The sequence below is a fragment of the Pelmatolapia mariae genome, linkage group LG10_11 (genome assembly GCF_036321145.2).
Source record: "Pelmatolapia mariae isolate MD_Pm_ZW linkage group LG10_11, Pm_UMD_F_2, whole genome shotgun sequence".
NCBI classification, from domain to species: Eukaryota; Metazoa; Chordata; class Actinopteri; order Cichliformes; family Cichlidae; genus Pelmatolapia; species Pelmatolapia mariae.
The window spans coordinates 50088930-50106794 of record NC_086236.1 but is presented as its reverse complement, the minus strand read 5'-3'; the positions used below and the strand labels follow the sequence as shown (position 1 = coordinate 50106794).

The following is a 17865-nucleotide window of genomic DNA, read 5'->3' as shown; positions in this document are numbered from 1 at the left end:
AAGTGCTTTCTGAAATCTAGTTCATATTTTAAAGGGTGATCAAATGCAAACAAAGTAACAAAGTAAGATTCAAACGAAGTAACTCAACAAAATTCCTTCAGGGTTAATTGAGTTAAGTTTTACACATGATTAATATGCTATGCAATGCCACATACAGTGTAGTTTAATAAGTGCTTAACTTTTATTAACTAAACATATTGTCACACTAAAATAAAAAGTACTTGGGTAAGGGGAAGAATATGACTGATAACATTTTTCTCTCTTAAGACGATGAAATTCCAGCCCAACAATTTCTCCTGCCTTGGCAGGAAAATATCTTATTTTTGATGGAACTGCATACAATGCTGTTTTTATGACTGCACTTATTCATAAATAAAAAACTTAAAATGAGAATAGCTTCTTTAATCTGAAAGACTGAAATCATGGTACAATAAGTCAGAGGGCTGAAATGAAAGAGAGACTGAGCCGAGCTGAGTAGACTTCGCAGGCTTAGTGATACAGCTACATCTCTCCTTCACATTGTGGATGCAATGTACTTTGTATCCCCAGATGATACAGCCAAATGGGTGATGCTGATGGTGTACACAGAAGCTGAAAAATGGCTTCTAATAGAGTGTCTTTAGATCTGGGTTTGTGAAGTGGCTCTGAGTTATTATTGGCTTCATTTTTCCTCTTTGCCTGCTTGTGTGTTTGCCTGAGTGAGAAAATCAATACTGATAGTTGAGGACTTTTTATTATTATTTTTTTCCCATGTTTGTTATCAAGAGCCCCTTTCTGTCTTTCCTAAAAAAACATGTTCAGCAGAGCTGTGTATTTTTGGTATTTGATATTTTTGACTGACGTGTGGCATATGAGGCTGTTTCTACCTGATATGGTGAGGGTGATCTCCTGAGGATTTCCTCCTGCTGTGCCAGAACCAGCAGCTGAAGCCTGGACCTGGGCGAGAGCTTGTGTCAGGCTGGAGTTGTTGATGGTCAGGGTGATCTCCTGACCGCTGTTGCCACCTGCCACTAGCCCAGAGTTGCCCATGACATTGCTTAGGTCCTGAGAACCTGCACAACCCACAGCAACACAACACAGATGGTTACCTCCTAGTACAATGTGGCCACTCTGTATGTTTTTTTCATTTATAGCTGTCATACATACTGGCAGCATCCTGCTCAGATAGTCCAGCCATTGTGACCTGCGCAGGTGTGATAGTGGAGGGCTGCAAGGCCAGGCTGGTCAGTGGGTGGATGACAACGTTGGCAGACACTGAGGTGTCAGTCGTAGACATGAGCTGGCTCCCTGAGTGGGAGACCAGACCTGTGTCGACACTCAGGGGCTGCGAGAGGAGGCCGCCTTGCTGTAGAGTCTGCTGCAGGAGGGCAGGATCGATCTGAAAGGAGAGAGTATTACTTAACTTGAAAATGAAGGAGTGGGGGAATCAGCAGCTATGTTAGGATTTTCTTTTCTTTTACATTATGGGATAAATGTTAAAAGCATTTCCTTTCGATGCTTTTAAACATTTTCAAAGTTTTATGTATGACTTTGTTGACTGACACTGTTCTCATTCCTAGCATGTATCACTATGGGATGCGCCTCCCTGTCTATTACTCAGAAGCATGACTGCCACCCTGCCACCACTCACCCTTCAATAGCTTACACTATTTCAATAACCATTACTCAAACACGTCTTCTTCGGAGCACATCTCAACCTACATTAGGCTAGCTAGACACGGATAGTAATATGTATAATAACACAGAGTTCTGCAGGGGTGATGTCTAACCTGTAGTGTGATGTTGTTGATGTTGCTGGTGTCGATGCCGGAGATCTGGACGTTGGGACACACCAGGTTGGCGGGCGTCAGCTGCAAGTGGATGCCGTCCAGCGTGGTAAGGCCATCTGGGAGCGACACGGTCAGGTCTCCTGCAGCTGAAGCACACACACAGACACAAACATATGTAAATGTTTGACAGGAGAGTAGCTATGTAATAATACAGGATTAGGACAACGCAAATAAGACTATAATTAACGGTTAATGGATAACAGTTCTTAGCAGGAAAATGTGAGTTAAAAGTTTTCTATGTTGAAACACAACTTTAAAACAAGAGATGAGGATACCCCTGATTTCAGATAACTTAATTTTACATGAGATGTCAAAGGTCATGACCTCCAACACATTGTATGCAGTGCAGGGTTTCTGAGCTACCATTAGCTACCCTAATAGTTTCTTCTGGAGTGGAAAAATCTCTATGAGAGCAGAATATCTAATGAAACTTGCCTGCCAAAGACTGACAGACAACAAAGAAAAATCTGGATTCAGTTATTCCCCAGATGATGAAAGAGAGGGTGGGGAGGTTTGCTTTCAGTGACATGTACACTGTCACTGAGAGACAGCGAGACATGGGGGTAAAAAAGGAATCCTGAATACTCTGCTTGAAAAAGAAAGCAAAGGCTGCAAAGCATTTTTGGCTGCCTCCTCCACTGTCCTGCTCCAGGTGGAAGGTGGGAAAAGTAAATTTATATGTTGCCAGACTTCATCGACCTAATCTTCTTAAACATTTTAGAGAATGTTTGATTGCAGTGCTGCATTTAGAAATCAGAGCTCCTCCAAAAACCCAATTAATAATCACAATGACGTCCCTGCATCATTTGTTGTTTCCCTTTTCTTTTATTTGATCACTGTGAATGTTTGGAGATACTTTGATAGATTTTTCTCATCACATAAAGACCGATTTCCCTCAAAAACAATCACGCACTGCGCTGGGGCTTCAATAAAGGCGAGTTTTTGTCTGCTTGGCATCGGGTGCCGCGGTGTAACCCTTTTTTGCCCTTGATGTTACCAACTGAATATGAAGCAATGAGATGCCATTACAAATGATGATCCTCTGGGGCATTCCTGTCACAACTGCTGACAGCAACCAACTGTAAGCGCATTAATCATACACCTATTATTTCTACCAGCAAGCAATGTGTAACTCTTTGTGGCATTCACAAGAAATGTGGTGCCAGTGGGTCGTCAATAATACTGCACAGTGATATCTTGGATATTAAAATTTGGGCACCAGTCTTCACTCATTTCGTGCTCTTATGGTGCTTTACTGACAACATTAGGACCTGTCAGTTAAAATCAAAGGTGTGTTATAAACAATACTCCATTGTTCTTGCTGCAATTCTCTCTTTTACAGCATTAAAGTAATGGCTCATTAATTATTCCCTACCTGACATGGAGGCGGGCAGGAGGGCCTGTCCTACTAGTCCTGACTGCAGTAGATTCTGGTCAAACTGCCCTGTGAGAACCTGGTTAGCTGGGAGGTAAATGCTGGGGTCAGCGCTGGGTGTTTGCAGCAGTCCCACAGACTGAAGAGCCTCTGATCCAGCTGGCTGCTGCCCCTGACTTGGAGCCACAGCCTGCCCAGTCGCTGGGTCTTGACCCTGTCTGGCCTGACTGGAGGACGAGGAAGAGCGCTTGGATTTGCGGCCGTCGCCGTTTGGACGGAAGTGACACTGGATGTGGGTTTTGCGGTGACCCGAAGTTCTGAAGCGGAGTTCGCAGAAGGGACACTTGAAGGGCTTGGAGCCGGTGTGGAGCCGCATGTGCACCTTCAGGCTCCCCTTTGTGGAGAAGGAGGTGTTGCACATATGACAGCTGAAAAGCTTCTGACCTGAATAAGAAACAAAGAGGATGTTATGTGCGGCAAGCTGAAAATGAATCGTTGCTCTTTAAAAACCCCAGGGTGCACCAATTGGCCTTTGCAATCATCCGTTTTCTTTGTGTGTTATCAGTGTCATCAAAGAGCAGGCTTATTTTTGACCAGCATGTGAATTTTGAATCTTGAATCTAGTCTTGGTTCTTTGATCTGAGAAAGAGAAAAACGTCAAACCTTTAATGTCAGCCAATAACTTTTACTACTTTTAATACAATTTTTTTTTCTCTTTTTCTCTTATCTTGATTAACTTGCTTTAAGCGTGCACTTTTCAGTGATCTCGTCGTCCTGTAATATTCACAATGCATTTTAAGATGCTATTAATCACATCTAAATGGCTACAAATGTCAAGGTCTCAGTAGATGAGCTGTATAAGCCGATCTGCTGAGACTGTATTCCAGCAGTTGAGCTCTCTAATCATTTGATTAGGGGCTTTTTTGGTCCATGCTCTTATTTTAAATTACTAAAGCACTGCATCATCTTGTTACGATGTACAGCCATTTTTATACAACCTAATGTTATGTATGAATGTATTCATGGCTGTGTGTTTGAAAAAAAGTGTTACACAAAAAGTGACTACTATTAACAATGGAGTACAGCTGGGTTATACATTGCACACTGATGAGGACATGCAGATGAATAACAAACGCTTGAGAAGTTCCTGTGAAAAAAGCCCAGCCTTGTGGAAAACTCATTTATTTTCTTTTTACAGTTAGAAAAACTACATACAACAGTCAGCATCTTGTTAGCACAGCTTAGCACTTTAGTACTGGAAACCGGCAATAAAAGGCTAGCTTAGCTAGGTCTACTAAAACAAAGGGAATTAATAGAGCTCAATCTTACTGTGTCAGCTTCTTTAAGTTAAGGTTGGTGTTTGTGGTGACACAAACAAGTCAGCAACAAGACAGCAACATATTCTACTGATTAACCACTAACCTGTATGTGTTTTAATGTGGCAGTCCAGGGTCGACTTCACTGTAAAACTCTTCCCACATTCATCACACTTGTAAGGCCTCTCTCCTGTGTGGATCCTGATGTGCCTGGACATTGAAAAGGATTGATATAGTTATACTTGCAAGAGGACAAGGACACATGAGAATATCAAAGTGATGAATACATTTCTTTTAAACAAACTAAATGCATTATAAAGTAAAGACACACCCTAATATAAATAGATATATACAAATGGTTATCATCCATGGACATATAGTTTATCTTTCTAGTGAGTTGTTTAGCTGAGAAACCGAAAAAGATCATGAAAAAAATGTGTTTGTGGCGCAGTTTTAATAACATGGAGCAGAATCTGAAGAGATTTAAAATGCATTTATTTTGACCTCCTCTCTGATGTGCTTGGTTTGTTTTCCTTGGCTTCATACTTATAAACTATTTCTTGTTTTTAATCTATCCAACATCTACTTAATGCATAAAATTACAGCTTGATGATTTATATCTAAGGCTGTTTCTTATTTCCTTTAGATGGTTAATGTAATCTACACTGCATTTTCACAGCCCAACTGTGGGTGTGAGGAAACAGTAGCCATGTTAATGCTATTATGCTGTGTCATTATTCAGTTCAGACAAGTGCTGTAAAACTAAATAAGGTCCACAGTCCTATAAGCCTCCAACCAACAACACTCACACAATTCAGACATTGACTACAGCAGACAAACAAAGTTCTTCTAAACTGATATACGCAGCACAACATTTACCTGACGAGGTCGCTGGGCTTCTTGAAGCTCTTGGGGCAGTAATTGCAGCAGTTGGCAAACTTGGGTTCGGTTTCCAGCTCCACGGCTTTGTCTTTAATCTCACTGATCCGATCTCTTTCAGCTGCCGACTGGGAAAGTATTCGCTCTGAAACTGAGGCCTCCTCGCCGGGATCCTTCGCCAATTCGGCCGCCTGCTCTTCAGTGAACGTGATAATTTCCATACCCCTCCTCTTTGATGTCTTTTGTTCACTTTCCTCTTCATTTTCCTCTTCTTCCACATCTTGACTTGACTCCAGGCCTATAACTGTGATAAACAGAGTCAGTTTTTTTCACTTTCTATCTTTGGGTGACACTTTATTTTGATGCAGACAAAGATGCACTCAGACAAGCTGAAGCCTGATATAATGTATGTTGTACTTGATTAATGTGGCACTCTTCACTGAAGGAAAAGTGGTGCAGGTACAGCTCTGTACAGTGTAACAGTGTAAGATGGAGAGACCAGCGAGTTTTTCCCTCTTTCAGCATAAAGATAAAACCAAACACAGGCTATACCAGTGAAAGAGCACTGAATAATGTTCAGCTATGTTCACAAGTATCAATACATGATCTAGCCTACCATAATTACTGGACACAAGTGGATGCATATCAGCTGATTGGTTAGTCCATCAGTCATCAGTCTCAGATAGGTATTTGTTTTTTGTTTGTTTTTCATGCAAACCTGGCTAAATGGGCAATAAGAAAGCTTAATGGTTAACAGAACACATTAACCAACTTAATTAGCTTATGTCCAAAAAGACAAATAAATAAATGCTTAAACAATAAGTAAACAAATAACTTTCTACATCTGTTTAAGTAGAGGTCTAGTGGACCACATGGTTGCCATATAGTTTAATATAAATACAGTATAACTCAACGCATTAATGCTTACTTTGATCGTCCATGGCGTGCTCCTTTTTCATATGCCTCTTACATAGCAGGCTAGTCCGGAAGTTCTCATCACACGTGGAGCATTTGAAAGACTTGATGTGAATGATCATGTGGCGATTCAGGCTGCCATTTGTGGTGAAGGAGGCGTCACAAACATTACACTTAAAGGGCTTCACTCCTGTTGGGAAGACAGAACAGAGGTAAGGTGTTGTGTGATCCTTGTGACAGCCTCTAGGGTGACACTACTGTTACTGCCAGTCCCTGAAAAGACTTACAAATTAAAAAATTAAAATGAAATCAATGTCATGTTTAGTATGTTTAGTTCATAGACTTATTCTACTTTTGAAGGACTAGAGTGTGGATAATTTAGGCAAATTAGGATGCCATTGTGAAACATGGCATCCTCGACCTCGAGCTCACCTGTATGGGTATTCAGATGGGACTTGAGTACTCCAGCTGATACAAAGGCTCGTCCACAGAGGTTACATCCGAATGGTTTCTCCCCAGTGTGTGATCTCACGTGCTGTTTCAAGTGGCTTGACTTTTTAAAGGCTTTACTGCACCAACTGCACCTGATGATGGAAAAAAACCCAACATGAATGAATGAATCGCTGTGAATCTTTATGAATCATTGTTATTCACCAGATCTGGGAGAGTAATTTATGCGAATTGGAACAATTCTTAACATGTAATAATTTTATTACATTTTTAATAATATAGCAATATTTCACTGGACGTATGATCAACACTGCCTAAAGTTATTTGTGAAATACAGAAAGGACATACACACAAGACAGCTTAAGAAAAAAGCACCTTGCCTTTCGCAAACATGTTTTATTTTAACTGGTGGTTTTGTGCAACATCCGTTAGTCTTCTCTTAAACGTGACCATAAATCACATAAAAGCATAAGGCATTATCTGATAATGATAATAAAAGAAAGAGAAGAAATGCAGGGCATAGAAAGAGGACGTGATGAAGCAAAGGCCCTGGGCTGTATTGCAAAGATAGGCCACTCGTCAGTCAGGTGAGCCTTTACATCATCTGCCAGAGCTAAACTGAATAATTTAGTACAAACTACAGGCTCAGCTTTTCGAATATAAAAGAGTTTGGCCCAGTAGCAGTAGCAGTATCCACATAGTGCAGTTAAAGTATTTAGATTTATTTAGAAACTGAACTATTCTCTGGTCAGTTTTTATGGACTGTATGGATAGACAGCAAACTGTCCCTATCAAACTGTCACCAACTGTCTAACTAGAAATAAATTAGAAAACCAATAATATTGAATTTCATTTCAGTTAAATCCCTAAATAAGGCAAAATAAGTAGACAAAAAATGATGTCAATCCATTTCAACATAATGAGAAGCCTGAGACACATGAGCGAATAAATCTCCGGAAATACTATTGCTTTATCTGTGCAAAAGTTTAAATTGATAACAAAGTTAGGTAACGTTATTAAGGACAAAGTTATAAACCATCTGCCTCCTCAAGGTCACTGTTTATAACACTTCATATCAGTAATCTTTTTAGGCTCTGAAAACAGATTTGTTTGGGCGATTTAGGCGACACAAAATTAATAACAAGACTGCAGATCAAGAAAAAAAGGACAGGAGAGCCTAGCAGAGGTTTATGATCAGTGATCATGTCAGAAAACCTGCAACACCCACACTCATCAGGCGTAAGTGCTGCAGAAATCAGCTCTAAATGGTGGAATGAGCAGACTGACACTACCCTCGAATTACCCGTGGTCTGTAAAACTGCTCTCAAACAACACAAGGGCACATTTTCTACTTTGATGAGATAAAAATTGAACTCTTCAGTCTGAATGCCAAGTGCTGTGGTGTAAGCAGGTTCCGCTCATTGTACGGTTGAGATCACTTCTGTAATGGATCAGCCTTAAGGTAGTCAATCCAGGAGGAGGTGAGTCATGATGATTGAGGGAGCAGATTGTGGACAACAGAAGAATGGGCAAAGATTTACTTTAAAGTACAGTCACTTGTAGCAAATATAACAAGAACAGCTTCGGTAATGTCACTGAATGTCCCGAATCATCTGGCCTTAAGCAGAGAAAACTGGAGAGGAGACCTATGACTAGAGCTCAGCTAATGACCTTCATCTATCCTGACAGATTTCTGAAATAGCAAAGACAAACTGCAGAACCTGCCTTTGAGAAATATGGGTGCACAGACAGGCAAAGAAGTGTGGAAGTGTGGAAGCTGTAATTCAAACTAATTATGTTTTTAAAAGATAGTAATTTAAACACTAAAGAGGTGGGAGTCATTTCTTAAGACAGTCATATAGGTACATGGAAACACACACACACCTGTAGGCTCTCTTAGTGCTGTCTTCACAGTCTTCCTGGTACTCCTGTGTCTCTGTAGGCAACTGGAGGTCGTTTTGACTGCTCTGCTGAAGAAGCCCATTCGTCTGCATAAAAAAGATCAATACTGGCTCAACTTAAAACACATACAAATACATGTGCATTTTCAAGGACAGGGAATAAATGAGGTTACTGACACTAGTATATGCATAACATATGCATGGTAGAGTCTACAGACAGTATATGAAAGAAGGTCATGTGACCCCATTGTGTTTTTAGCATTTTATTTGCTACTGTAGAAATAATACGCAACATTTTGGGCCATCTCTCTATATCAGATCCAGTGGACTGATTTGAACCCAGTGAAAACACGATTTTTAGTTTCAGGTGAAGCACACTAATGAAAATGTAATGATGTATATAAAATGAAAGAAGGAAAGCTACTCATAACTCACCACCTCAGCAGGGGGGACATGAAGCAGATTTGAAGGGTGATAGCTGGATGAAAGGGCCTGAGACTCCAGGGTGCTGGAGTCCTGCAGCTGCTGGACTGTGGAGAACTGGGACTGATTGTAGCTCGTTTCAGTGATGGTGAAGCCTAGGTGGAGTCAGACGAGAAAAATCAGTCTTGTTTATAGTCAAATCCAAAGATCTAACCTCTGGCTGACAGCAATATTGGGTCTACCTGAAAAAAAAAACAAAAAAAACCCAAAAGACATGTTTCACTTTTTTTCAACTAAAAACATATTTCACTTATTTTCAAGCCAAAAGTTCAAACTGAATTTTTGGCTTGAAATCTTTCAAAGCAATAATAATAATAATAATAATAGTAGGAATCTATGAAATCTGAAAAAGTGTTTTTCTAAGATCTGCATGAGACAGCAAAATATCAGCCATCAGGGAGGATGGCTTTCATTGATTTAAAAAAAAAAAAAGCTGAACTCAACACTATCAGTCTTCCACAGTGTCAGACCGCCCCTGGGATTTCAGCCTGCAGCAGAAAGGTGTTTTATTGTTATAGCTGGTATTGTTTGTTTATCTGTGCTCTTCTTCTCTCTTTGCTTTTTTTCACTTCTTCCTGATAAAAGTGTTTTTCCCCCTCACTATTGCAAAGCACTTGCTCATGGGGATCTCTAGGTTACCTTTATAATACTGTGAGGTCTTTACATTACAATGTAAAGCTTCCCTTGAGATAACAGTTGCCATGCTGCATAATTAAAGCTGAACTGATGTTGTGTGATGTACACCCTAGAGGCTGTTACAAGAATATTCTGCAATTATTGCACTGGCTAAAAGAACAAAAGGTGACTGTCTTGAATTGTTTTTGCATTCGGTAACTGACGGCAAGGAGCTGCAGTTTGAGGCGATTGCACTGGGTTGCCTGAAGGAAGGCAGTCTGTCTCCAAACAATCAGACTGGCTACAATCACTCTTGGACAGAATTGCAAAGGTTTGCAAGTAATTGAATCTAATTTATAAAAGCAGACAGATTATCAGCTTGTTAAAATCTAATCCAATGAGCATCTGTGACGCATCTCTTTGCAATATGGGATTCAACTGAACTGGCTGCCAGCTGGCTGTAGTCTGCTTATATTCCTATATAAAGTAAGATTGCTTTTATATAGAAGCACTGTTTGCTGTTAAATTGCTGCCCTTGAGTAACTAGGTCATTTTTAGTGGAGGAATTCCTGAATTTCTGTTCCAAATCTATGATGCCCTGGATGGACTCTGAATGTAAGTAGTTAATGTGAATTTGCATTTGTGCAGACAGCAACAGATGAAAATAGATTAGCAACTTTCACCAATGTACCACATTTAACTGCTATATTATCACAAACAGATTGCATCTATTTATCAACCTGACCCCATTCAACAGCAAAAGGACAGCATACTAACTCCATCTTATTGGTGTTTTAAGGCTGTCTATCTGCTTTGAAGATCGCAACTGTTTGTGGGTGATGGCAAACCTGGTCTCCATCTTCAAGGGAACCATTTCAAAGACAGCAAAGACTGCAAGTTCATTGTACCCCCCCCCCCCCCCCCTCTATGGGGGGATACTTAAATCTGGGACTCTCCACCATTTGACCTTAGAACTGAAGAAGCTTCTCGGCTGAGAGGTGAAACGTCTTCAAGCAACTTAAAGAAGTCCAGACGCTTTTCTTTCCAAGCTCCTTAGACTACCCGATCACAATGTTTTTGCTCGCGTCGCGACTTCCAACCACTGTGTTCTCTAGTGTGACTGTAGCGTTAACAAAGTGGCAGTGTGGGGACATTCTTTATGTGACACTTTTAAGAGCCACCAAATGTGCAGCAGAAACAGTGTGTGAACCTTAAATCAACCACAGTGTAGTTACTGTAAACAACACAGATATAAAGTAGCAAGAAATACAGGGCTGCTCCCAGAGGCCCCCAGAGACCAGTGTCATTAGCTGTAGTACTTCACACCCTAGTAAATAATAAGGCTTCAGTCCTGACAGCTGACCTGCAGGAGTAAAAAGATAAATTCATCATGAAAAGCCTAGCTAATCATACACATCAATTTTTTTGACAAATCCACATGTCTTCATTCCTAAAATGACAACAACTCCAGCTCTGTTCATGTCAAGTTTGAAGTTCAACAGAATCTATTGAACCTCATCACAGAACTGAAAAGTTCAGTCTGCCTCACAGATGTTTGATGCTGAACATAAAGGAAGCTGGCTGGCAACAGCAGTCAGCCGCCATGGTGAGTTAGTGCAAGAAGAAGAAGAAAAATGCTTGAGAACACACTGATTTCAAAAGAGTTATAGAGATACCAGACACATTGGTAGAGGGTATATATAGTTTGACAAAATTAACTGTTGTTCAGTTTGTTGTGGGAATTGTAAAGAGTCTTCCTTTCTCCCACGACCGCTCTGTCATTTGAGAGCTTTGTGAAGCTGAAGTAAGGGTTATTCCACCAATTCTATTTATGTGTGACTGATTTCCTTTGGTAGTAATTCAAAATAAGACATTTCATAACTAATATGGCCAATACCTACACTTTGTTAGTTAAGCCTTATAACAGAAAGCGTGCATATAACTAAAGGTACTATGCATGAGTTACTACTACTCTTCATATACTACTGGCTCTTGACTTCTGAAACAGTGAACCTGTGTTTTGCACAGATGATATAGCAAATAAACATACCATGTTATCTTTGTCACATAACAGCCCACACATGCTATGTTTATACCTTGTGTTAGAGCTTGCTGGTCAAACGAAGACTGAGGAAGTGCTGGTGTCTCAAACTGGCTGATATTCTGAGGCAAAGCATGCTGGGTAGTCACATATGAGTCTGTCACGACAAAGAAAGAGATGCAAAGCAACAAGTTAGTTAGTGCTCACAGAAACAAACAGCGGAACAATATTTCCACTGTTAAACCTTCAGTTGAGGTTAAAAAGCAAGTTACATTGCAGATTTCCTAACTAACACAGCTCACCATGCACAGTTACATGCACAGAACATTTTTAGAATAACAAAAATAACTGTGTGTTATGTGTGACAATATTTATTTATAAGTATCATATTAAAATACTATAATCTACACTTTGTTTTTAGCAGTGTACCTTCTTTAAAATGCAAAGTAGATTTGCTTTCTATATATTAATGAAGTCTTATCAAATATAGATAGCTGAGGTCAAGATTATGGAACCTGACTACATGATGTACATTTTAAATCTAAAGAGTTTTCAGATGTCAGCTAGGCTGAGCTGCTTCTTTCTGGAGATGACTTTCAATTTACTTTAAGGGACCAGATCCTGGACCTTAGAGAGGGATTACTAATCATTCTATTACTATCCTTGGAGTGCTAAAGCTCTAGAGGCTGTGTGCTGAGCTATACTGCGTGAAACCAAATGTGTTGGTCTACAGAGCAAAAAGATGGAGACGATGGGGAGGTGGCATTGAACTTCTTCTGCTCTCTGACACGTGTTTAAGAAAACTGCAAGTTTTCAGTGCAATGAAACTTAAACCACACAACGCACAGATTACCTCAGAAAACTTTCTTGAAGTTGAGTTAGAGTTTTTGGAATTCGGTAATTTAATGCTACGTTTTCTCTGCAAAATGAGGTTTCAGTGTTACAGCTTTCACAAGTTCTACTGAATCTTTCACAACTTGCACATATTCCATTATATAATATGACATGCATTCAGTTGCTTTTACCTTCTCCTTGTACAGTCAGGGGTGCGTCCAGTGTCACTTGCTGGCCTCCATTTACAACCTCTGTCTGGCTCAGTCCCAGCATGCTCTGCTGCTCTGCTGTTTCAGCCGGGGCTTGCTGGAGAGTGTCACCCTCTATTTCCACTTGCATGTCATGGGCTACAGTGCCAGCTCCCAGGGGGTCTTCTCCTGACTGGGGTTGGAGCTGCTGGGCAAGTTCATACCTGGTTTGACAGGACATAGCTCTGATTGATACATTTACAGAGCACAACAACATCCCTGTAAACAGTCCAATCCAACTGTGAAAAAGCAGACTGTCAGAAATCAGACCTGTGCGTCTTCATGTGTTTCCTACAGTTAGGTGATGACTTAAAGGTCTTCTGGCAGTAGGGGCACATGTAAGGTCGCAGGTCACTGTGAGTGGTCATGTGGCGCCTTAAGCTGCCGCTGGTGGTGAAGGTTGTGTCGCACATACAACACCTGTATGCCTTTAGCCCCGAATGTGTTCGGATGTGAGCTTTGAGGACTCCCGAGGAGGCAAAACTGCGACTGCACTGCACACACTTGTAGGGCCTTTCTCCCGTATGAGACCTGGCAACATTCAAAAACAGGTTTAGTGTGTATTGGGACATCAAGCAGCCTAAAAGGTACTAGCACACTGCTGTAGATGAGTTTTTGAGGCATGCTGCAAATACTAAGAAACGAAAGGGACAGAATTCATTTGTATATCCTTAGTACAAGGTGGAAAATCACCATGCATGGTCCAGCATGACCTGTCAGGATGATATATTACTTGGTGAACTTGAATCAAATTCCCTAAATTTTTTAAGTATCAGTACAGGTTCATGGGTAATTCAAGGGCACTGTCAGTAGGGGTGGGCAAACATAGATCTTCAGCTTGCATTACAAGTTAGAACTCAAAATCTGCCAGAAAACAAGAATAATGAGGCACCAGCCATTAAAAAGGCAATACACACATGACAGTATCATTATTTATCATTATCCTCAAAGACAAAGGACTAGATTTCTGTCATAAAGATTGGCTAGAAAGTTCAACAGAGATACACAGAGCAGAGCAGCTGAGTGATTAGACCACTTATTGCTCTCCATCCATAAATGACAGGGTCATTTGAAACAAGGTTAATAAAGTTCAGCCATGTGCAGAGTAAAACAAGCAAATAAATTGGGAAAAAAAGGATTAAGAGTATATATTAGGGCTGTGCGATATGACCAAAATCTCATATCCCAATATAAGACATCTATCATCCCGATAACAATATAAATCACAAAAATTTAACATTTTCTGTAAATTCTGTGAATCTCGGGCAGCTCGACTTGCATGAAGTGTTCCCTTTCAGTCGATTCACTCGGTACAACACATAAATATGGGATATCACGCCCTCGCGTGTCCTGGCTGAAGAAACCTTTATTCACGCCTTTAAGGCAGATGACGTGTGATGACACGCGCACGGCCCCGCCTGCACATATAGCCGCTGTCATCACAGTCATCCCTCAGTTCTTACGCTCTTCACCTCGCTGAGAACACCTCTGCTGAGTTGGGCTAGCTAGCTGCTGCTAGTTAGCTCCGTTGTCTGCCGACTTGAACTTAGCTTAACTGCCCCTGTTGGTGTTAGCCTCCACCGCGCTGTTGGTGTGTAGGCTGCCCGCGGAGCGCTAATTTCAAGTTTTCCTGTGCAGCGTTTCGCTTTGCGTTTTGGAATGGACTCCAAACCGCAGCGAGCAAAGCAGAAATCTTCTGTTCGCCCCTGTCCTCAGGGATGCGGTTTCTCTTTGCATGACAGCGACCAGCACGATGCCTGCCCTGTCTGCCTGGGGATCGTCCACGCTAGGAGAGCGTTGACGGAGCCCGAAGCCTGTGCGTTTTGCCGCCAGCTCCGGCGCTCGACCCTGGAAAGATGGGTGACGTTTGTGGAAAAAGTGCTGGGACGCTCGGCTGTCGCACGGCATGACCCTCTCCTTTCCGAGTCTGGAGCCCCGGCTTCGTCCGAGTCCGAAGACGAGGATTTTCCGGTCGATGTCCCCGCAATTAGCTGGGCTGACCACATGGAATATGTTGACGGGTTAGCCGATGACGAGCCAGAACCATGCAGGAGCGCTGACGGGCTTCAGCCTGGGTTGAAGCCCGCCAGCGCTCCCCAGGAAGACGATGACGTGCTGGACATCAGCCTGGACATTCATGGTTTGTCGGAGGATGAGCAGGAGAGCTCATTGTCGGCCCAATGTGCCGCCGCTGCTGCGCCGGTCGGCCACGATGACGCCTCTCTTTTCTCCCTGTTTCGCCGTGCTGCTGAGAAGCTGCAGGTGGACTGGCCCTCTCCTCCGCCAGCTCAGAAGCCGTCGCGGTTCGCGGGTTTTTTCCTCCCACCGGAGCCCACAATGGCCAAAAACTGCCTTCCCATGTTCCCAGACTTTGTCTGCGAGCTAACAGCATCATGGGACAAACCTCTGTCTACCCGCGTCACTGTGCCCGGCTATGGACAGTACATGGAGTTGGACGGCGCCGAGGGGGCTGGCTTAGCTAACCCACCCCCTATGGAGCCGTCTCTGGCTGCTTATCTGGCCCCGTCCCATAACCATGGTGTCGGCGGCCCCGCAACTCTGCCGTCCAAGCACTGCAGATTCTCTGCTTCGCAGCTGGAGAAGATTTATCGGGCTCAGGCCGGCACTGCTCGCGCCATGAGCTCCGTCACCATGCTCCAGACGTACCAGGCAATGTGCCTGGCGGAGCTCGGATCGCTGGTTCCTCCAGGCCGACTTTACGCCAGTCGGCCTGGAGCAAAGGCCCACCCTCGGGCCCCCGGCGGGACCCGAAGCCCAGGAGGAAGAAGCCTCAGCCCTCCTAGCTGTGGTTTCGAGTGGAGAAGGGGTCCAGCAGCAGGGAGACGCTGTTTTTACCCCTCTGTTGCCGCACAAGAGGTGCCGCTTAAGTTCTGTTCAGGTTGTCAGCCCCAGAAGGCGCTGCACTTTCCTAACACTGTCTCCCAAGCACAAAACCCCTGCACACAAAATGCCTCAGGTAACTCCCTGTTCAGGTGTGTTAAATGTTCAGGTGACCACATCGAGTGTTCCCGCTGTTTTTCATTGTTGTGCCCCAGAAAAGGTGCCTCCAACAAACTGTGTGAATGTACATGTTCCCATGTTACAATCAATAAAGAGTGTTGTTTATTCTCAAACAATCACAAATGCTCAGCCTGCAGGCAGATTGAGCCAGGTCAGGCAGGTGATGCAGTCCCCTGCAGACACACTTGGGGGCGACAACGCCCCGCCGACGGTGCTGCAGGTCAGCCGGCTGGCTGCTCACTTTCTTCAGTGGCGCGCTTGCGCCCCCTCTCCGTGGGTGCTGCGAACCGTTGCCATGGGTTACCGGTTGCAGTTCTGGGTCAAGCCGCCTCGTTTCCAAGGAGTCGTAAACACGACTGTCAACACCGAGGCGGCCATGATACTCAGAGAGGAAATAAAGGCGCTATTGCAGAAAAGAGCAATACGAGTGGTCCCCGCTTCGGAGACAAACAAAGGTTGGTACAGCCGCTATTTTGTTGTTCCGAAAAGAGGGGGAGGGCTTCGTCCCATCCTCGACCTGCGAGTCTTGAACACGTATCTACGTACGTACAGGTTAAAGATGCTAACACTCAGACAGCTCTTGAATGCAGTCGGCCCGGGAGATTGGTTTGCGACAATCGATCTAACAGATGCTTATTTTCATGTGGCTATACACCCGAAACACAGGCAGTTTCTGAGGTTTGCATTCGAGGGCGTAGCCTACGAATACCTAGTGCTGCCGTTCGGGCTGTCGCTCGCTCCTCGCACCTTTACGAAATGTGCCGAGGCAGCGCTAGCGCCCCTCAGAGAGAGAGGCATCCGCATCTTAGCCTACCTAGACGACTGGGCTCTCGTAGCTTGTTCCAGAGAGCAGGCGGAGACACAGCTGTCACTGGTTCTGTCACACTTTCAGACACTGGGGTTCTCTGTGAACTTTCAAAAGAGCTCGCTAATCCCGAGTCAGCAGATTTCTTTCCTCGGTTTGGAAATATGCTCGCTTTCCAGCCGCGCAAGTTTGTCGGATCACAGAGTGGCCGCGTTTCATCGCTGCCTCGCTCAGTTTCAGCTGGGACGCAGACTGCGTTTCCAGACGATATTACGCTTCTTGGGCATGATGGCATCTATGATCGCCGTAGTGCCACTTGGACTGTTAAAAATCAGAGAGTTTCAACGCTGGACTCTCTCTCACCGCCTGTGTGCATCGCGTCATCCCCGGAGGAGGCTGCCGCTAACCGCGTCTTGCATGCTAGCTCTCCGTCCTTGGAGGGAGCCCAGGCTGCTGCATCAGGGCTCTCGGATTGGGAGGGTGTTGTTTCGCAAGGTGGTGTCCACAGATGCTTCCCTAAGAGAGTGGGGAGCGCTGTGCAAGGGTGCATCAGTGAGAGGGATCTGGTCCGCAGCTCAGCGCCAGCTGCACATCAACCACTTAGAGCTGTTAGCAGTGTTCTTAGCTCTAAAGCATTTCCGTCCAGTCCTGGAGGGCCAGCATGTCTTAGTCAGGACGGACAATTCAACAGTGGTGTCTTACATAAACAGGCAGGGAGGAACACGCTCTCTTCCCCTGTTGAGGCTGTCTCGCTCTCTGCTGTTATGGTGCAGTGTTCATTTTCTGTCTCTGAGAGCCACCCATGTCCCGGGCCACCTGAACCTGGGGCCGGACCTTCTCTCCAGGGGGGGTCCTCTGGTGAGAGAATGGAGGTTACACCCTTTAATAATCAGCCTGCTAGCAGCGAGTTCTTGGCAGCTTCCTCTCCGCAGGGATCTCCTCTCTCAGGCGGGAGGAGAAGTGTTTCATCCGCGCCCAGATCTGTGGCGCCTTCATGCTTACCTGCTGAGAGGCTAAACTTGATTGCTAAGGGTTTGCCACCTAGTGTGATAGCGACAATTCAAAGCGCTAGGGCCTCATCTACTAGAGGCTTGTACGCTTACAAATGGCGAGCCTTCGAGCAATGGTGCCAGGACCGCCACACTCTCCCATT

At 43.7% G+C, this 17865-nt stretch overlaps 1 protein-coding gene across 1 annotated transcript in view; it reads right to left on the bottom strand.

Annotated features, from left to right (window-relative positions):
- LOC134636957 (zinc finger protein 236-like) overlaps nt 1–17865 on the bottom strand; it is a 52487-nt gene that overhangs the window by 12410 nt on the left and 22212 nt on the right. Inside the window, exons 13-25 of the mRNA XM_063487242.1 lie at nt 13157–13417; nt 12830–13050; nt 11860–11961; nt 9101–9243; nt 8649–8752; nt 6747–6898; nt 6328–6504; nt 5400–5703; nt 4627–4730; nt 3205–3648; nt 1770–1915; nt 1147–1378; nt 867–1052 (exon numbers count right to left, since the gene is read on the bottom strand). Of these exons, the coding sequence (XP_063343312.1) occupies nt 867–1052; nt 1147–1378; nt 1770–1915; nt 3205–3648; nt 4627–4730; nt 5400–5703; nt 6328–6504; nt 6747–6898; nt 8649–8752; nt 9101–9243; nt 11860–11961; nt 12830–13050; nt 13157–13417 (2576 nt within the window). The remainder of the gene's footprint in view (nt 1–866; nt 1053–1146; nt 1379–1769; nt 1916–3204; nt 3649–4626; nt 4731–5399; nt 5704–6327; nt 6505–6746; nt 6899–8648; nt 8753–9100; nt 9244–11859; nt 11962–12829; nt 13051–13156; nt 13418–17865) is intronic.